Source organism: Hyperoodon ampullatus (assembly GCF_949752795.1).
Source record: "Hyperoodon ampullatus genome assembly, chromosome: 3".
In the NCBI taxonomy this organism is placed as follows: Eukaryota; Metazoa; Chordata; class Mammalia; order Artiodactyla; family Ziphiidae; genus Hyperoodon; species Hyperoodon ampullatus.
Window position 1 is genome coordinate 112801321 of NC_136916.1, and position 22702 is coordinate 112824022.

General features: G+C 37.6%; 1 protein-coding gene across 8 annotated transcripts in view; it reads right to left on the reverse strand.

The window, feature by feature from the left end:
- Positions 1-21876, reverse strand: part of HECTD1 (HECT domain E3 ubiquitin protein ligase 1) — a gene marked incomplete at its 5' end in the record, with an annotated part of 90181 nt that extends 68305 nt beyond the window's left edge. For all 8 annotated transcript variants that reach the window (XM_079700619.1, XM_079700618.1, XM_079700614.1 and 5 more), the window contains one exon: positions 21737-21876. In XM_079700619.1, the coding sequence (XP_079556745.1) occupies positions 21737-21876 (140 nt within the window). The remainder of the gene's footprint in view (positions 1-21736) is intronic.
- Between the last annotated feature and the right edge of the window lie 826 nt (positions 21877-22702).

Sequence of the window (22702 nt, forward strand, 5' to 3'; positions counted from 1 at the left end):
GAGCCTGCGCGTCCGGAGCCTGTGCTCAGCAGCGGGAGAGGCCACAACAGTGAGAGGCCCGCGTACCACAAAAAAAAAACAAAAAACAAAACATCAACTCTGTAAAACCTTCCCTAAGCTCCCCAAATAGTCAAGTGGTACCTTCATGTTCCTAAAGCCTCATAAAAACAGTTGCCACACTGTTTAATGTATCATTTTATTTCCTTATTTACATTAAGAGTTCCTGAATGCCAGGGACATTGTTCAATTCATGTTGTATGGGAACAAATGCTGATTTGGGGTTTAACAGACCAGAGTAATACATAGAACAACAGCTATGTAGCATTTCTGGTCCTGATTTGTAAAGCAAAGATAGTATGTAAACAATATCTACTTTATATGGATGTTATGAAGATTAAATGAAATTATATACATTAAACACTTAGCTCAGTACCTTGGCACCATATTAAACTAATTAACGTTAGCTCCCCTTCCCTCCTATGAATAGCTAATACCTGCTATATAAACCTGCATGACAGTTTTATCAAAAGAACATTTTGTATTTTTAATCAATATTTTATCAACACTTAAATTATAAAAGACCATAATTTAGTAGAGATCTCAGTTATATGCTATCAAATACTTTAACTTATCTGCACAGACTAAACTTCAAATGAGCTACAGATAACACAAAAGGCACTACAGTCATCCCTCAGTGTTCAAGGAGGAAAGATTTCAGGGCCCCCTGTGGATACCAAAATCTGTGGATGCTCAAGTTCCTTATATTAAATGGTACAGATACAGAGGATACATGGAGGGATACAGAGGGCTTGCCGGACTCTCAACGTTTCGGTGGAATTATTTTTCCTCCAATTTTTAGTGTGCACATATCTTTAGTAGTTTTTAAAAAATATCTGTAATGTATGAATGTCAAAGTAACTCTAACCTTTATTATCTGCTTGAATGATGTTCACTTAAGGAGTACAGCAGCAGGAATATTATCAAAGATTTTAGAAGACCTTTTGCATTCAGTGACTGACCAGTCACTGATTAAACACAGGTGGTTTTTATTAGCCAGCATCACCGGCAACCTAGATCACATAGTCACTAGTAATTTTTCTGAGGAGGAAATGCTTTAAGATTAGGTTATGGAGATAGTCTGATAGTTCTCAGGTAAGATCAGAAGACTGACTAGCATATCAGAATCTTAAAGCATTTTTGCTGCTCTCTACATTGGCATATGTAGTAAACCAAAGAGATAAGATTGTAAAAGTGTTAATACTACTGAGGAACAACACACTCTTAAAAATAATGTTTTTTGCCTTAGAAAACAGTAGCTTTTGAAAAAGAACAGAATTTTGAAGTTGACAGTCCTCACATCAAATGACAAGAATGGATCTACCATATGATTTATATTAAAAATAAGAAAATATCCATCTATCTTATACAGTACAAAAACTGGACATCAAAACACAAAATTTAAGAGAAATGTTCAGTATAACTATCTATAATTCATGGGGAAATGTGGTATCTGCTTATTTGGGGGAATAACTATGATCGCTGCTGTGTTCCCTAAAATGTGATGAATCTCCTGAACAAGTATGGCTCAGGGGCCAATTTAAAAAAAAAAAACCCACACAGAAAGAAGTTCTAAACATAGGTTCTCAGCTGTTAACTGTGATCAATTTTATTTCTAAGAGAAAAATAAAAATATCCTGCATACATATTTTAAAAGAGCTTATTTTATGTCAGGTATAATGAAAACCTGCTTTGTGAACTTTTTTAAGGTATGGTACAAAACATCTGTTGTAACTTCTGGCTATTAGACAGGAAAAATTTTTTGTTTTTCTAGCTCTTGAGTTACTTTTTAAACCATGAGAAGGTATTTTAGGCATATTCACTAATTTTTCAATTTAGAACCAAAGCAATTTACAAAAATCTCAACAATACAAATTAACTATAAATTGAGCAAAAAAAGTAGAGAAAATCATGCCAATAGTAATTAATGAATTCTGAAAAGTACAGAATAATTGAAAGAACTATAGTTACATTACTTGAAAGTTCATATTACAACTAAAACAAATTAATAACAAGTGTTGCTGCTTAACATACTCTGCTGAATAGCCTGCTTTAAGACAGTCACTGTGATATAAACATTTATAAGACCTTAAAACTGTCTTTTCACTTGTTGGTTAGTAAAAATTTCCTAGAATCATTTCCAAAGAAACCCTGTGTTGACAGATACTTCAACTGGGCCTTTAAATTCAACTTGAACTTCATGGCTATTCAGGAAGCACTTGCCTATCTTCTAGGAACAAGACCCTCGCATTCCTTGCCTTTCATCCTGGGCTACAACCACAGCCACAACTTCCCCAGGTCTGTATCCATGTCAACAGAGATTAACTGAAAAACTAATTTACAGAATCAAGAAAACTCATTATAAATCTGTGATCACCAATATTAAATAAACACAATGCCCAATAATTCTGCTACATTTCTTCCAGTGTCTGCAACGAGTATCTCACACCTCTTCTTCAATTTTCTCTTGGCTTAGTGACTCCCTTAGTTTTCCATTCTAGCCTCAGTCCTAAACTCCCCTCTCTTCTCTAGCTCATCTCATCTATTCCCTTTGTTCATACACCATAGCTATAAATCTCATCCACATACCATGAAAACTCCCAAAATGTTATCTCTACCCCAGACCAACTAAATCACTCTCACTATCTCCATTTAGAATTATCACAGGCATCATAAAATGAGCATATTCAAAACAAATATGCCTCCACCTCCAAACCACTGCCTTTGTAAATATCACAACCATCCAGAAACCCAGAAACCTGAGAATCATCCTCAGTTTCCCCCCCCATTTTCCTCACATTACACATCCAATCCATTAGTTAAAGCCCACCAATTTTCCCTCTAAAATATATCGTAAATCTGTCCACTTCTCTCCACATCTTTTACAAACGTAATCTAAGCTAACTTCAAACTCTTGTCTGAACTACTGAAATAGCCACTTAGACATCCACATAAGAGATAGGTTTAGCACTAGTGTTGAGGAAAGTATTTCTAGAGGGAGAAGGAGATCAGTCTGGAATAAGATGTAAGAGCATGAGCAACATAAAGAAGGCATCTATGCAGGGGAATGCCCCAGTGATGGGCAACTGATAGAGACAAGGGAGGTGATCAAATTAATAAATAAATTGAGGATAATGGGAGCCAGATATCTCACTGGACTGGAGTTGGAAACATAGAAAAGAGAAAACTAGAATTAACCCTGTGGTGTTAGACTGGAACTGGGGGTATTGGTATGAACAGACTGATAGAAAGATAAAGATACATAAAGATGCTAATGTGTGTGCTGACCCCTCTGCCTAAAATGCTTTTCCCCCAACTCTTCCCATGGCCGGTTCTTTGTCATCCTTCTGTCAGCCTAAATGTTACCTCCTCAGCTTCAGGCTTACCTTTCCTAACGACTCAAAACAGGACTCCTGCTTTTTGTCTTAATTTACTTTGACAATTTATATTTATATTTCATTTTTTGTTGTCCACTGTAACTCTCTCCTAAAAATCTGTAAGCTCCTCAGGAACAGAGATGTATTTCACACAGCACCCAACAGGGTTCTCTGCATATGGGAAGATACTCAAGTTTTATTTGTTGAATGAATGATACCAAGAAAAAGTAAGAACTTTTTGCTTATGGAAAGAGAAACCAAACAAAAAAGAATTCCATCAGCTCCCCTACTGATCTGCCTCTCCACCCCCCTGCCCAACCCCTCACTAATATGTCTCCACCCCTCCACACACGTGCCTTCATCCCAGCCCAACCCCCATCAGGTCTCCTTCCCCTGCCCCACAGCTTCCCACAACACAAAAAAGTGAATCCATTTTTATCTCTCATTTCCCATAGAAAGCAAAACACCAAATCTAGACTCTAGTCTAAACTGCTCTCTTGAAGCCCAGAATTACAGACCCAACTGCCTCCTTTACTCATCTGTCATACCTAGAGATGTTTCAGGAACCATCAAACACAATCTGCCAAAACTAAACAAAGTTTTCCTATCAAAAACCATACTATTTATTCTCTAACCTGCCATCCAACCAGTCACTCAAGTAAAACTCATAAAATTCTTCCAAACTCCTGTTTCTAAAATACAAAAATCAACACCTAATCTTGATGGTTCTATCTCCTAAATCTGTTTAATATCTTAATTGAATTCCAACTAGAATCTCTCACTAGACTTTCCAGATCCTCATGGCCTTGAACAGGTCCCCTCTGCAAGAAACATTTATCCCCTTCTCCTCTTTTTCACTTGTATTCCTCTTTCAAGGAAATTTTTAAAATTAAATTTAAAAAATGTTAGGAACACTCAGGTCAGAGAGTACCTCCTCTAGGAAGCCTGCCTTAGACAAACCTCACCACGCGTTCTCAGTTATGTTCCTCCTGGGTGGTTTCAGAACATTCAGTGAAACCCATCTATCAGAAGCATCTGTCAAACTATATTTTCCCATTTATCTGTCTCATCCATGAAAACATGAGCTACTTGATAGCAAGGTCTGTGCCTTATCTATCTCTGTTCTCCTACAACCAAGTCCAGTACTTTTACCTAGTGGACACTCAAATATTTGATAAATGAATACATGAAAATAATCCCAGTTTCAAAAAATTCAGTTTAATAGAGAGAAATATAATTTAAGTAAGTAAAAATAAATATAACAAGTGCTATAATAAAAACCTGAAAGAAGTAGTTTCATTAAAAGTTTGGGGGGGGGGAGTTTAATATCCAAAGTATATAAACAGCTCATACAGCTCAACATCCAAATAAAAACCAACCTGATTGGGACTTCCCTGGTGGCACAGTGGTTAAGAATCCGCCTGCTAATGCAGGGGACATGGATTCGACCCTGGTCGGGGAAGATCCCACATGCCTCGGAGCAACTAAGCCCGAGTGCCACAACTACTGAGCCTGCGCTCTAGAGCCAGAGAGCCACAACTAATGAAGCCTGTATGCTGCAACTACTGAAGACTGCACGCCTAGAGCACGTGCTCCACAGCAAGAGAAGCCCCAGCTCGCTGCAATTAGAGAAAGCCCATGGGCAGCAATGAAGACCCAACGCAGCCAAAAATAATTAAAAAATTAAAAAAAAAAACCCAACCTGATTAAAAATATGGGCAGAAGACCTGAATAGACATTTTTCCAAAGAGGACATGTAGATGGTCAACAGGCACATGACAAGATGCTCAACATAATGATTAATGAATCATCAGAGAAATGCTAGTCAACCACAATGAGATATCACCTCACACCTGTTAGAATGGCTATCATCAAAAAGAACACAAATAACAAATGTTGGTGAGGATGTGGAGAAAAGGGGACCCTTGAACATTGTTGGTAGGACTGTAAATTAGTGCAGTCACTGTGGAAAACAGTATAAAGGTTTCTCAAAAATCTAAAACTAGAACTACCATGTAACCCAGCAATTTCCACACCTGGGTATATATGCAAAACAAAAACAAAAAAAGTAATTTGAAAAGATACATGTGCCCCCATGTTCACAGCAGCATTATTATTATTATTTTTTTCCTGCGGTACGTGGGCCTCTCACTGTTGTGGCCTCTCCCATTGCGGAGCACAGGCTCCAGAGGCGCAGGCCCAGCGGCCATGGCTCACGGGTCCAGCCGCTCCGCGGCATGTGGGATCTTCCTGGACCGGGGCACGAACCCGTATCCCCTGCATCGGCAGGCGGACTCTCAACCACTGTGCCACCAGGGAAGCCCCGCAGCAGCATTATTTACAACTGCCAAGATATGGAAGCAACTGAAGTGTCCATCAAGAGAAGAAAGGATAAAGAACATGTAATACACACACACACACACACACACACACACACACACAATGGAATACTACTCACCATAAGAAAAGAATGAAATTTTGCCATTTGCAATAACACGGATGGACTTGCAGGGTATTATGCTAAGTGAAATAAGTCAGAGAAACACAAATGCTGTATTATATCACTTATACGTGGAATCTAAAAAATAAAACAAACTAGTAAATCTAACAAAAAAGAAAGAGACTCACAGATATAGAGAACAAATTAGTAGTTACCAGTTGGGAGAAGGAAGGGGGAAGGGGCAAGATAGGGATAGGGGATTAAGAGGTACAAACTACGATGTGTAACATAAATAAGCTACAAGGCTATATTGTACAGCACAGGGAATATAGCCAATATTTTATAGTAACTATAAATTGAGTATAATCTTTAAAATTGTGAATCCCTATGTTGTACACTTATAAATTATGTAATATTGCACATCAACTATACTTCAATTTAAAAAAAAAAAGGTGTGAGAGGGAAAGCTCAGCTCTGGGGATTTGGGGAAAGGAAGACCTCACAAAAAAAGGAAGAAGTTTGAGTTAAATCAAGGTATTCTCTGCCTTGAAGAGTTATTGCAAGAACTTGGGATAAAGTATATAAAATATAGTGTTTAGCACAAAAAAGATGCTCCATAAACCATAGGGTAGAAGTTTGCCAAGCAGACAAGCTTCTGTCTTCTAATTAAGGAGAATAGTATATGCAAAGGATGGAGGCTTGAAGAATTATATACTGTGGCAGATTGTATTTTCCAACGATATCCACATTATTTCCCATCCCACATATCCATAAATTCTTTTTTACAAGGTGACTTTGATACTCTTTCTACTGAGAGGGTCTATGTTCCCAGGCAGGTTTATGATTACAGTGAAAGTTATCACTTTGTGACTTCTAACATTAAGTCAATTCTACTGGATTCTCTTAGGACTCTTGCTCTTAGAACACAACCACCATGCTGTAAGGAAGCCCAACTGGCCACATGGCAAGGCCAGTAGATGTTCTAACAAATGCAACTAAAAGCCAGTATTCAAGTGCATGTGAGAGAACAAGTCATCAGATGATTCCAGTGCCTGGTCATCAAGTTTTTGTTATTTACAAGTAGGATCACACTACAAATACCATCCTATAACTTGCTCGTTTCTTTAATCAATATGTTGTGACCACCTTCCCACATTAATATGAACAGGTCTAGTTCAATCTTTCTAATGTCTACATAATAGCCAATATAATGAATAGCCATATACTGTTAACCATTTAGATGGTTTCCAGTTTTTTTACTACTTGAAGCAGTCCTGCAGTGAACAATATTGGAAGTATATCTTTGTACATCTGTACCAGTATTTATGAAGGAAAGATTTTGAGTATTTCTTTTATTTATTTAATTTAATTTAATTTAATTTTTTTTGGCTGCATTGGGTCTTCATTGCTGTGTGCGGGCTTTCTCTAGTTGCGGCGAGCGGGGGCTACTCTTCGTTGCGGTGCACGGGCTTCTCATTTTTGTGGCTTCTCTTTGTTGCAGAGCATGGGCTCTAGGCACGCAGGCTTCAGTAGTTGTGGCACGTGGGCTCAATAGTTGTGACTCGCAGGCTCTAGAGCACGAGCTCAGCAGTTGTGGCGCACAGGCTTACTTGCTCTGCAGCATGCGGGATCTTCCCAGACCAAGGTTTGAACCCATGTCCCCTGCATTGGCAGGCAGATTCTTAACTACTGCGCCACCAGGGAAGTCTCTTCAGAAGTATTTCTGTGACTACATTTTTTGGTTTGACAGATATTATCAAACTGACTTCTAAAGAGGCTATACCACTGTATACTCCCATCAGAAGCATTTTAGAGTACCTATTACCCCACTCCTAGGCCACTAAAAATGATATTACCTTTACATTTGTGCTAAATTGATAAATATTTTTTAAAAACTTTATTTCATAAAATTTGGCTGGCTGTGACAGAATTTAATAAACTTAAAAAATGAAACACAGAATATTCAAACCTCCACCAAGAAAACAAAAATAATCTAAAGATGCATACATATACATATATACAGACAAATACTTCAGGATATACAAAATCTCTAATTAGAACAGAAAAATTCATAAATAACCCCCCAATTCAACACTCATATTTTATTTCTGTATTTGCAATACAGACTTTATTTCTGCATGAACATGTACTTAAGGCAGATAAAAAATAAATTAATTAATTAAACTACCAAACTGGGTATATATTAACATTATTTTAAAATTTCCATTCCGGGGGATTTCCCTGGTGGAACAGTGGTTGAGAGTCTGCCTGCCAATGCAGGGGACACGGGTTTGATCCCTGGTCCAGGAAGATCCCACACGCTGCAGAGCGGATAAGCCCGTGCACCACAACTACTGAGCCTACACTCAGAGCGCGCGAGCCACAACTACTGAAGCCCGCGCGCCTAGAGCCCGTGCTCCGCAACAAGAGAAGTCACTGCAATGAGAAGCCCGCGCACTGCAACTAAGAGTAGCCCCCACTCACTGCAACTAGAGAAAGCTCGCATGCAGCAACGAAGACCCAACGCAGCCAAAAATAAATAAAATAAATAAATTTATAAAATTTCCATTCCAATTTCTCTTAAAAGATAAAAATCAGGGGCTTCCCTGGTGGTGCAGTGGTTAAGAACCGCCTGCCAATGCAGGGGACATGGGTTCGAGCCCTGGTCCAGGAAGATCTCACATGCCGCAGAGCAACTAAGCCCGTGCGCCACAACTACTGAGCCTGCGCTCTAGAGCCCATGAGCCACAACCACTGAAGCCCGCGCACCTAGAGCCCGTGCTCCGCAACAAGAGAAGCCACCGCCATGAGAAGCCCACACACCAAAACGAAGAGCAGCCCCCGCTCAACGCAACTAAAGAAAGCCCATGTGCAGTAATGATGACCCAATGCAGCCAAAAATAAATAAATACATACATAAATAAATTTATTAAAAAAATCAAAATTCACTAACCTACTCATTTATTCCTCCAGGGAATAAAAACTTGTAACATTATCTTCAATTAGATTCTCCTGCAATCAACTGTAAAGTTCAAAACAATCAAAAACCACAAGGTCCGCTACCAATAGCAGTTCCACTTTGAAATTACTCATGAGAAGGTAATTATATATGAACATATTTTGTCAAACTTCTAAAAACAATTAAATATTATTAATCCAAACAGATAAAGAAACTTTGGCTTCCTCTTACATGTAATTTTGAAGTCAGCAGTTCAAAAAACATACCAGGGCTTCCCTGGTGGTGCAGTGGTTGAGAGTCTGCCTGCTGATGCAGGGGACACAGGTTCGTACCCCGGTCCGGGAAGATCCCACATGCTGCAGAGCGGCTGGGCCCATGAGCCATGGCCACTGAGCCTGCACTCCTCAACGGGAGAGGCCACAGCAGTGAGAGGCCCGCGTACCGCAAAAAAACAACAACAAAAAAAACCCAAAAAACCCCATACCATCAGGCAAAAATGCATGTACAAAGATGCTCATTGTTGCATAACCTATATATCTAATAACAAGGGTATAATTAAGCATATGACACATCTGTATGGCAGATTATGCAGGTTTTTAAAAGCTGTTTACTAAGAACTAATGATACAAGTACATAAAGAAAAGGGGGACTTCCCTGGTGGTGCAGTAGTTAAGAATCACCTGCCAATGCTGGGGACACAGGTTTGAGCCCTGGTCTGGGAAGATTCCACATGCTGCGGAGCAACTAAGCCAATGTGACACAACTACTGAAGCCCACACGCCTAGAGCCCGTGCTCTGCAACAAGAGAAGCCACTGCAATGAGAAGCCCGTGCACCACAGCGAAGAGTAGTCCCGCTTGCCACAACTAGAGAAAGCCCACACACAGCAATGAAGACCCAACACAGCCGAAAATAAATAAATAAATAAATTAATTAATTAATTAAAGAAAAAGGGAAAAATATATCCATTATGGTGTTTATCATATAAAAATATGCAAAGAAACTAGAGCAAAAAGTTAAAATGGCTTATTTCTAGATGGTGCAATTATAATTTTCATTGTCTAGATTTCTGACTTTTCTAAATTTCTGAAACAAACCTATTTCATAACTCCCAAAAATAAACTTAAAATCTGTTAACCGAAGTAAGCTAGACAACAGCAGATGGATTGGGGAAGGAAGTCAAAACGTAATGACCCATGATGGAAGTGAGTTTCAAGGGCTTTTTTCCTTTCCTCCTTTCTTTTCCAGCTTTGATCCCTGGACAGGCCAACTCCCAAAACCATGCAGCAGGGGGGTACAAAAGGACTCTGAGAGGACCAAGAAAAGGGGCCTCTGTGAGCCAGAGGGTATGAAGAGAAATTCCTGGGGTATCTTCCTCCCAGCCTGGCCTCAAGGCCAGACCCAGGTGAAAGCCCCAAACAAAACTCTGAGTGATACATGCACAGTGCAGTAGAGGTGGCACAAGCATCTAAGGCCCTGGGAGAACTGGGAACTAAGAAAAGGAGCCCCTATAGCCAAAAGAGCATGAAAGGAATCATGCTATTTTTTTTCCTGTCTTTTCTCTTACTACTTTCACACTGAGGGCAGTCCCAGTCCCAGAAAGTATATGACAGCACAAGGGGGTTGAAGGATGGGTGGGGAGTGGGGGAAATGTGGTTAAAACTTCAAGAGATCCCCAGTTCTCTAGCTAGAACACTAGTAAAAAAGGGTTCCCGGTAGCTGAAAGATGTGGGGGAAATCTCAGAGAAAAAGGAGCTAGAAAAATGATCCCTGACACAAGTTCTGAGCTCACCTCTGAATTGTATATATGGAAGACAAAGATAAAAAACAATAGCAAACACTTTGACAACTGCACTATGACATAATCCACCACCCAAGTCCCAGACTAAACTCTGAGTGACACATGCACAAAGTAGACCCAAACGTCATAACAAAGGCTTTGAAACCACTGACATTGGAACCACCGCCCACAGAGAGCAAGACAGAGCTTGCAGTCTAAATTTAACCAGGTTAACTGCATGCAAAAGAAAACAACAAAATCAACATTCTCCAGAGGATTTTTATAAAACCCAGAGTCTCACAATATAATATTCCAAATGTCTAGGATAAAATCCAAAACAACCTGAAACACACAAAAAATCAATACAATATAATCTATCCAATTCAAAAAAGAAGACAGTCAACACATATAAGCCTGAGACAACCTAGTTGTTAAAATTATCAGAGAAGACTCTAAATCAGCTATTATAACTATACTCCATGAACATTCCTGAATGTGAACATTCTTGAAATGATTGGAAACAGAAGTCTTCAACAGAAAAATACAAAGTATGAAAGGAATCAAATGAACATTTTAGAAATGAAAGAAGAGTCTGTGGGGAAAAGAATACTTCACTGGATGGGCTCAAGAGCAGAATGAAGATGACAGATAAAGAGTGTGTGAATCTGAAAACAGATCGACAAAAATTATCCAGTCTGAAGAACACAGGGGAAAAAACTGGGGGGGAAAAGGGGAACAGAGTCTTAGGGATCTGAGGGAGCATATCAAAAAGTAACATTTGTGCCACTGGAGTCCCAGAATGAGAAAAAAATTGGTACAGAATACAGATTTGAAGAAACTTTCTGTACTTGGTGAAAGACATACAGATTCAAGAAAGTCATTAAACCTGAAATAAGACAAATTCAAAGACAACCATGTACAGACAAATCACAATCAAACTGCAAAAAATCAAAGGTAGAGGAAAAAAAGATCTTGAAAGCAGAAAGAAGAAAAACAAAACAAAGAAACAAAGATTAGAATGAATGCAGATTTCTCATCAGAAACCACAAAAGCCAGAAGACAGCGGAACAACATCTTTAAAATGCTGAAAAGAACTGGCACCACACAATTAATTCTATATCCAGCAAAAATATCTTCACAGCATGAAAGTAAAATAGACATCTCAGATGAAGGAAAACTAAGAGAACTCACCACCAAAAGACTTCTAAAAGAAATGCTAAAGAGAGTTCTTCGAGATGAAAGGAAATGACACCAGAGAGGTACATGGAACTTCAGGAATGAAGGAAGAACAACAGAAATGATAAATATCTGGGTAAATATAATAGATTATTTTCCCCCTATTAAACTGCTGAAAGCAAAAATTACAACATTGTATCTTGAGGTTTTCAACATATGTAGACAATACATATGACAACTATAACACAGGGATAAAGTAATCTACCTAGTTGTAAGCCTTCATCATTTCACTTTAAATGGTTAAATGTTAACTCTGAGTTAACTGCAATCCCTAGAGCAACCACTAAAAAATACAAAGAGACAGAGTCAAAAAAACTATAGGTAAATTAAAATAGAATGCTACAAAAATATTCAAGTAATTCAAAAGGCAGGAAAGAAAAAACAAAGACACAAAAAAAGAAACAGAACAACAAAAGAGCCAAATAAAATGTTAGACACATATGTAAACATACCAAAAACTACATTAAATGTAAGTGGTCTAAACTCACCAATTAGAAACAAAGATTGTCAGGCTGGATTAAAAAACACAAGCCAACCGCATACTGTCTACAAGAAACTCACGCTACAGACTGGTTAAAACAAAAAAGTGGAAAAAGATATAGCAAACAAACACTATCAAAAGAAAAGCTGGGGTAGCTATATTTATGTCAAAGTACACTTCAGTAATTTTCCTTGGAAAATTATCAGAGATAAATAGGGATATTACATAATGATAGAAGGGTCGCTTTATAAAGAAAACTTAACAATCTTAAAGACATCTAACGGCTTCAAAATACATGAAGCAAAAATGGAGAGAACTGAAGCTAAATAGATAAATCGATAACTATACTGGAGACTTCAACACGCCTCTCTCAGTAACCTATAAAACAGACAGAAAATCAACAAGGATATAGACTGAACAACACTGTCAATCAACTTGACCTAATTTGACACTTGTAGAACATTCTACCCAACAACAGAAGAATATATATTCTTCTCAAGTGCATATGGTCCATTTACCAAAAATAGACCATACTGTGGGCCATAAAACAAACCTTAATAAATCTAAAATAACAAATAATATTAAGTGTGTCCTCTGACCACAATAATAACACAAAAATATCTGGGAAATCCCCAAATATTTGAAAATTAAGCAACATACTTCTCTATAACCCAAGGGTAAAAAAGAAAGTTTCAAAGAAAATTTTAAAATATTTTGAACCAAGTGAAAATGAATATAGAACATCAATGAAAACATAAAAGAAAAATTTATAGTATTAAATTCTTATATTAAGAAGAGTCTCAAATCTCAGCTTCTACCTAAGAAACTAGAAAAAAAGAGCAAATTAAACCCCAAATCAACCCAGAAGGAAATAATAAAGAGCAGAAATCAATGAAACTTAAAACAGAAAAATAGAAAAAAGGAATGAAACCAAAAGCCGATTCTTTGAAAAAAGTAATAAAATTGATAAATCTCCAGCCAGATTGACCAAAATATAAAAATTACCAATATCAGGATGAAAAAGAGAATTATCATTTACAGACAGTTCTGGGTGTACTCTGATGCTTTTGCAAAAATGTTCCTATAAAAGGGTTTCATCTTCAAGGAATTCATGGAAAAGACTCTGACAAGTACAGGTTTCTGGTAACTGACTACACTGCTGAACTGAATGAATAAGCATTTTCAGAACTCTAATGGAAAACTGATGAATTCATAAAAATGCTAACAAAAGATCAAGATGAAAAAAAAATTAATTACATGGGACTGAGAGAACTGATGAGGATGATTATAATTTTTGTGACTTTCTGTTTGAATAAAAGAAAAAAAAATCCCACAAGGACTCAGAGGCAAAAAATATACAAATCAATTTTCACTGCAAAGTAAAGGAGCTATTACAGTGGAGGATTACTGGACTGAATGTCAATATTATGACATAGTATGAGTATGTTTCGTGTTTGGTAATTGCAATCACTGTTGCTTTTGTTGTGGTCATCCATTTACAATGCTTGCTGTCAGTTTATTTATCTCTTGTAAAGATAAAAAGACAGTGTGTGTGTGTGTGTTTGTGTGTGTGTGTGTGTGGAAAAAAAAGAAAAAGAGAATTATCACTGCAGACCATATAAACATTCAAAGGATAAAAAAGCATACTACAAACAACATTATGCCCATAAATTTTAATTTATATTAAATAGACCAATTCCTTGAAAGACATACTACAATTCACTCAAGAAAAATTAAGTAACCTGAGCAGTCCTCTATTACAGAAATTGAATTTAGTAAAAACCTTCAAACACAGACTTCCCTGGTAGCACAGTGGTTAAGAATCCACCTGCCAATGCAGGGGACACAGGTTTGATCCCTGGTCCTGGAAGATCCCACATGCTGCGGAGCAACTAAGCCCACGTGCCACAACTACTGAGCCTGCGCTCTAGAGCCTGCGAGCCACAACTACTGAGCCCGCATGCCACAACTAGTGAATGAAGCCCACACGCCTAGAGCCCACGCTCTGCAACAGGAGAAGCCACCGCAATGAGAAGCCCATGTACCGCCATGAACAGTGGCCCTCGCTCGCTGCAACTAGACAAAGCCCGCACGTGGCAATGAAGACCCAATGCAGCCAAAAATAAATAATTTTTTTAAATAAATAAATAAATAAAATTTTAAAAACCCTGCAAACATATCAATTTATTCTCTTATGGATTGTGCTTTTGGTGTTTAAGAATATCTGCTTAACCTAGGGTCACAAATGATTTCTCTTAGGTTTTCTTCTAGAGGTTTTATAGTTTTAGGTTTTATGTTTAGGTCTATGACTCCTTTTGAACTTATTTTTGTATATGGTGTGGGGTATAGGTAAAGGTTAATTTTTTTCTTTTTTGCATATAGATACCCAGTTGTTCCAGCAGCATAAAAAAATATTCTTTTTCCACTTAACTGTCTTTGCACCTTTGTTGAAATAAGTTGTCTAGGTATGTGTGAGTCTATTTCTGAACTCTCTATTCTATTTCATTGATCCATTTACCTTTATACCAATACTACACTGTTTTGACTACTGCAGCTGCATAGTAAGAACTGAAATACAATAGTATTAGTCCTCCAACCTTATACTTTATGTTTTGGCTAGCTAGGTCCTTTGCATTTTCAAATGAATTTTGAAATCAGTTCATCAGTTTCTACATCTTGTCAGATTTATTTGTAAGAACTGCAAAAGAAATAAAAACTCAAATTTACACAGAAATCTGTATGCTAATGTTTATAGCAACTTTGGTTGTAATCACCAAAACTAGAAAAACCCAAATGTCTTTCAAGAGGTGAATGGATAAACCATCTGCAGGACATCCATAAAATGAAATACTACTTAGCAATTAAAGGGACAGCACTGTTATACACACATAGATGACTCTCAAATGTAATATACTACAAGAAAACTCAAAAGGCTACACACTGTATATATGATTCCATTTATATGACATTCTGGAAAAGTCAAAACTATAGCAACAGAGAAAAGACCACTGGTTGCCAGGCACTGGGGTTGGGGGAGGGTTTAACTTCAAAGGGAGAACTCTGAAGAATTTTGGGGAATGATGGAACTGTTCTGAATTTTAGTGGCGGTAGTTACACAACTGTATGCGTTTGCCAAAATCCATATGTAATTTAAATAAATTTAAGACAAAATTAAAAAGCACACATACAATAATCACAGTCCTCCCTGAATAGTGCTAAAAGAACACATCTATGGCACAAATAGATGCATCACAATTAAAGGGTTATTAAAACTTTTAAACTTGCTAAATATTTACCTCTTACATCATAGGTAGAAATTATTTTTACATATTAAACCCAGTACTATACTATAACACCAATTTATAGACCCCAAGGTGTCCTAATTAGGAAACTTTAAGATCACTCAATCTCTACAGAACTACTGTCAGATCAGTCAACCACACAAATGAGATTTAGTAGAATGTTCAGATGAATCCAATTTAAGCAATAGTTTCCAAAATGCTACCTGCAATGATGAAAGAATCTTTCCCTAATGGAAGCAGAGATAAGTAACTTAAAACAAGAGCAAAAAAAGTTTCATGAGGTTACAAAGAGAAAGAATTTCCCTTAGGAACTGTAATCGTTTCTATACTATTACTTCCATATGCTTTTTCCAGACTATATGACTTGGACCAAGATTTCAGAAGATTTACAATACAAAGAAATTTAACTTTTTTTAGATAAAGGAAGTTATCTACAGTGGTGATATTTTACTGAATATAGTCCCTAAATTGAGCACTTCATTTACTAAAAAAAAAAAAACTAAACATTTTAACTGTAAAAGATTAATAAATTTTGTTTCTTGAAGATAATAAATAACATCTTTTGATCCATTTTACCTTTTATTCCATTCTTGCCCCTGCCCCCAGCCTTGACTCTGTATTGCTTAACTTACAATAACTCTTGGCATACAGTTAAAAATTACAGCCTTCCCTCTCAAAGAAAAAGGAGTAAGTCAAATTCCAATATGTAGACTTGTTTTTCTCCAATTAAAACACACACACAAAACTGACAATTCGTTCAACAAATATTTATCGAATACCTTTTGTTTTGTTTGTTTGGTTTTGGGTTTTTTTGGCCGCACTCTGCAGCATGTGGGATCTTAGTTCTCCAACCAGGGATCGAACCTACCATGTCCCCTGCAGTGGAAGCGTGGAGTCTTAACTACTGGACCGCCAGGGAAGTCCCTTACTGAATGCCTTTTGGTGCCAAGTACTGTGCTAAGTGTTGGGGGTAGGATACAAAGATGAGAATGACAGTGCTGGGCTCTGAGGCATTAAAAGATCTAATGACACGGTCAACAAGTACTATGCAAAGTATACATATATATTGCTGTAAACTAGAAGAGTGTTTTGTTTTTTACGTTTTTAAGGTGACAGACACTTTGAAAACAAAATGAAAGCTCACTGAAGCTCATTATCTATGAGCCCCCTAGAGCACTGACAGAGCATGCTTCTCATCTTCCAGCACTTCTCTCTGCTGTCCACTGAAAAGCACATATACAGCTGCTCTGTTTACAGAAATTCACTTATTTAACTTTTCAGGATTATATGTGTTTGATACAATGAACATTCTCTGTGCAGGGAAGGCTTGGCTACAGGACTGATAAAAAAAAAGTAATTTCACTTCCCTATTACTCTGCCACTGGGTAGAAGAAAATATGGAAAAGGCAGGTACATTAATGGAAGTGGGTAGAGAAAACATCAATACATATTGATGCGATCACTGTTTCTCCTTTAGAGAAGAACACGATGCTCTTCCTCCAGCAGACTCCTCAACCAGTTTGACTCCAAAAGTACTTTCTATAAGCATTTTAAGGACTATGGAAAACAGACACAATATAAAGAATTTCTTCAATTTGTTCAATATCTGGATATTAGCTACTGTACACCAGCAGTATGTTAGCAATGGAAAAACAAAAGTAATAGTAGTATGTATGCGTGAGATGCAGCAGAGGTCTTTGAAGGCATTTAAATTTTATTCACTAGGTAAAGAACACAAAAGATTTTGTAAAGAGGAATAATAAAGTCAAATCAGTATTTTTAGACCATAGTCAATTATACCTCAATAAAGCTGGGGAAAAAAAGACCATAAAAATATTTTAAGACTGTAACTCTGCGTATAGTTAGCTTATAGGCGGGGATATCTGCTATGAAGCCACTAGCACTGCAGGAACATAATCATCTCCCCATACCAATCCTAGATATTACCATTCTTTTCAATCTCCTACTTCAGGGAGAAAACAGACATCATCAGACAGAAATCCCTTCAACTTTTTACCATCAAACCTAAAACATCTCCCTCTTTCCTGTGTTACAACAAGGAACACACTACCTTAAATCTATCTCTCCACCAGTGGACCAGAGCTTTGATACTCAAGGTGGGATTTTCCAACTAACAACTTCAGCATTATCTGAGAGCATACTAGGAATGCAGAATATTAGGCACCACACCATACCAACTGAATCAGAATTTGCAATGTTAACAAGATCTCCAGGTGATTCACATTATGCACATTACTCTCAGTTTCTCAGAATACTATGAATTATCCATTCTCTCTCCTAACTCTTTTTTTTTCTCTCTAACTCTTTGACCTCTAAAAGAAAAAGCCCCACACTCCCATTCCAATACAACTTCTCAAAAATTTTTCCACACTCCCTGTCTCCGTTTCTTTCTTCAACTCATTCAAACCTGGCCCTCAAGCCACTCCACTCAGCTCTCATTAAGATCAATGATCTCGGGACTTCCCTGGTGGCACAGTGGTTAAGAATCCACCTGCCGATGCAGGGGACACGGGTTCAAGCCCTGGTCTGGGAAGATCCCACATGCCGCGGAGCAACTAAACCCGTACACCACAAGTACTGAGTCTGCGCTCTAGAGCCTGTGCTCCACAACGAGAAGCCACCGCAATGAGAAGCCCATACACTGCAACGAAGTGTGGCCCCTGCTCACCGCAACTAGAGAAAGCCTGTACGCAGCAATGAAGACCCAACGCAGCCAAAAATAAATAAATAAAACAAATAAATGTATTTAAAAAAAAAAATCAATGATCTTGGGAATGTTCCTAAATCCAAAGGACACCTTTTAGTCTTCACCCTACTTGACCTCTCACCAGTATTCAACATAATTGTTCTTCTTTAATCACTCTCTTCCCTGCGTTGACGTGCACTAATGATGCAAAAGCAATGGTGGATAAAACTGCTGGTGCTCTAGCATGAATCAAGGCAGCGGCACTAAACTGTACCACTAGTAATGGTATGGTATTCTTCACTGCCAAGCTCTAGCATGGGGGGAAAATTATTTATTTTACTAAACCTCAACCCTTGAATACATATCTTTTTAATATCCTACTTAAGGAAATGGAAAGTAAGCATAAAGCACTCTGCCTAGGAAGAGTACTTGTACAACTGTTGGAGAGCTGAACTAGCCACTTTTTTTCATGCAACATCATTTTTACTTGAAATAACTTCAGGCAAATTGTGGTTATTCAGACTTGGATATCTGGCAAACATTTTCTCAAAAATTAACCAAGTAAGCCTTTCACTTCAGGGAAAAACAACTGACAGTATTTGTTGCCAATGATAACATTCAAGCTTTCAAGCAAAAATCACAACTTGTACCTGCCACAAGGAGCCTGACAGAGCGTCCCAATATTTAAAGACCTTTCTGCTGAGATTAGTAGTCATAATAACAAATGTGAGTTTGTGATACTGTAGAATGACATATGGCAACATTAGGAATATCTGTATAACTCAGTAGACCAATACTTTTCACATGACCAGTGCATGATCTTTCAAACTTAAACATGGGTTTTAAAAAACCCACTCAGGGACTTCCCTGGTAGTCCAGTGGCTAAGGCTCCGTGCTCCCAATGCAGGGGGCTTGGGTTCGATCCCTGGTCAGGGAACTAGATCCCACATGCCGCAACTAAAGATCCTGTGTGCCACAACTAAGACCTGGCACAGCCAAAAGAATAAATAAATATTAAAAAAAAAAACCCACTCAAAGTACCAGAGAGACCAACAGATTTTAATGTACAAGAGTATGACAAGTTCACTGATATTTCAGAACCCACATTATAACTAACCCTTCAGAAACTATCACTTGCCTATATACTACTATGCATAAAATAGACAGCTAATGAGAAACTACTGTATAGCACAGGGAACTCTACTCAATGCTCTGTGGTGACCCAAATGGGAAGGAAATCCAAAAAGGAGGGGACATATAGCTGACTCACTCTGCTGTACAGCAGAAACTAACACAACTTTGTAAAGCAACTATACTCCAGTAAAAATTAATTAAAACAAAAAGAAACTACACTCCCCCCCCAGTTTAGGTATGATATCAAAGAAGAATATCCATAACTACACACAAAAAATCATTACAACATTCCTCCCTTTTCCAGCTACATCTATGGGGCGATGGTTTTTTTTTCATATATTTCAGTCAAACAGCACAATGCAACACAATAAATGCAAAGCAGATATGAGAATCTAGCCACAACCACACTCATGATCTCAGCCCCTCAAAACATGGGAGTTCCTTGGCAGTCCAGTGGTTAGCACTTGGCGCTTTCACTTCAGGGGCCCAGGTTCAATCCCTGGTTGGGGAACTAAGATTCCACAAGCCATGAGGCGTGGCCAAAAAAACCTAAAAACCAAAAACCAAACACAAAAACATGGTCCTCTTCCAGTGTTCTCTCTCACTGAACGGCATCATCATCCATTGTAACCTGAATCATCCATGGTACGTCCATGCAATGAAGAGTAGCCCTCGCTCGCCGCAACCAGAGAAAGCCCATGCACAGCAACGAAGACCCAACGCAGCCAAAAATAAAATAAATTTATAAAGTAAAAAATTTTTTAAATAAATAAAAATTTCCTTTAAAATTGTTTCAATATAATAACACTTCTAAAAAATGCCATTACAAACACCTCTACTATATGTTACTACTTAATGGAAGACATGATAGTTGATTTGACTGGTAGGTATGACTTACTTTTTAAAATACCAAAAGTAATTCTCAGGTCAATGAAAACCCTCTAATGAAATCTATGAATGTTCCAAACCTTTTTCACTTTTCTATGAATCTGACCAAAACAAGTGTTAACAGAGCAGCAAAATTATTATGTTCTCAAAGTTTGCCAATAACAATAAGTACTTGAAATAAAGGAGTCACTAACAGACTGTGATATGGGAACTTTGTTCATAAGGATTTTTATCATAATAGTACTGTCTCAATGGGATTTGCAACTAAGAATTATTAACTATTCATTTATTAATTCATCTTCATTAATCATTCAAAAATGAAGACGATTAAAAATGCTTTGTCAATTTAGTAATTCAGCCTTTATTCTCACCTCAAAGAAATTAAGATAATTATACCAAATTTTATGTCAACATCTCAAACATTTTCTACTAATTACTTCAAAACGGCATTAGAACAAATATAGAAGCATCTGAGTTTTCATTTACTTATCACCGGAATTCAAAATTGTAAATATAAATGTAAAATAAACAATGAAAACCAAACGTGTTCAGCATTCAGAAGAACAGTTAATCTAACTGGGCAAGTATCACATAAGAGGAAAAACATGGCATTAATGGCCAGTCTAGTACTGATTCCTTTACATTTTTGCACAAATTCTACACAACCTCTGAATAAAACTGCTATCAAAGTCTGTTTCTATTATTCCGAAAAGTATGCCATATGGTTAACATCCAATTTATACCCTCTCCAAACTGAAATTTACAAAGCAATGATTTGCTTAACAAAGTACAGAGAAATTCCCCGAAGGTCCAGTGGTTAGGACTCAGCACTTTCACTGCAGTAGCCTGGGTTCAGTCCCTGGTGGGGGAACTAAGATCCCACAAGCCATGTGGCACTGCCCCACCCCCCCACCCCCCCAAAAAAGGTACAGTGTCCTAAGACTTAACACCAATGAAGAAAGGGCAGTTGGGAACATATGTTCATTATCATCTGCATTTTCATGTCAATTTAAGCCAATTACTTGATACAGAAATAGCCACCTTTAAAGAAGTATTTGTATTCTCCCAGCTCATAACATGTTTTGAAATTGAATCAATCAGGCTATGGGTTAAAATCAGTATTCCCTACTAATTCCTATTCATTCAATAAACATGCACTTGTGTCATCACAATTATCATTACTGGAGTTAGTTCACCTACCAATTTTTATTTCTCAGAAAAGTGTACATGGAAAACTGCAAGAACTTTTTAAAAGATAGTTTTAAAACTCACTAAACAAAATTCTACACAAACTGAAATCAGCAAATGTTTGAAAACATGTTATGTAGATGTCCCTACAGCAACCCCAAAGGACGATGATGAAGGGGTGTACTTACGTTTCAAAACAACGATCCACGTTGTCAGACATCAAAAGCAGCATGCATAGCTGTTCAAGGGCTATTAGTTGCATGTCCCTTTCATCTCCCTGTCCCATCTGTAGCCATTCCAGCAATGTATCTGGATCCACGTCTGCCATGGTTTTTTAAAAGCTTCTTTGCTCAAATTTAAAAAGTAAAGGCAAAAAGTCCTCTAAATGTCCAGGACTGATCAGCGTGGGTTTAAAATTTTTTTCTTTTACATCGGCTAGAGCCAAATTTTCGTGGTTTCCTCCTAGGAATTAGAAAAGACTCATAAGTATGTTTCGATAGAGAGCTTAATGCAGTTTTTCAACTTTCCTTATTCCTCGGGTTTAACTTCATACACTGTACTAAATAAAAACCAGTTTTGCACAAGAGTATAAGCTGATTAGGTTGCTGCTTAACTGGAAACCAGAGCCGTCTTTGTCAAAGACAATCAAACAAGCTTCGGATCCCACTACTGCTTATCACTAACGTCTGCGCCAAAAGGCAAACAACACCTTACTAAAAAGGTTCTTTTTTTTTTTCCAGCAAACTTCTTTCCCCTTCCTCCACCCAAAACCGATCTTCTGATAAGGGTTAGATTCAGTATTTTAAGGAGACTAAGCACTTTGAGCCAATTCCCCCCCCCAAATTAAGTTTCTACTTTAAAATTACCTCCAATTTCATAAATTCTGCTGACTTCTCAATTTATTTACTGCTCTTCTTAAGATGTCCAACTACAAATGATAATTAGATACAAGATCTATCTATGAATAAAGACTTGATTAGGAATTTTGGCAGTCTTGACAACTGTTCTTAAAAGTTTAAAAAGAAATGCTAAAAGTAAGTGCAATGGACTAACACGTTACGGATCAGAACATAGGCCAATCTACGGTCCTCCTTCCCCAGCCCCACAGAATGGGGCAGTTAGTTAAAAACGACAGCAGCAACAACATCGGAGAA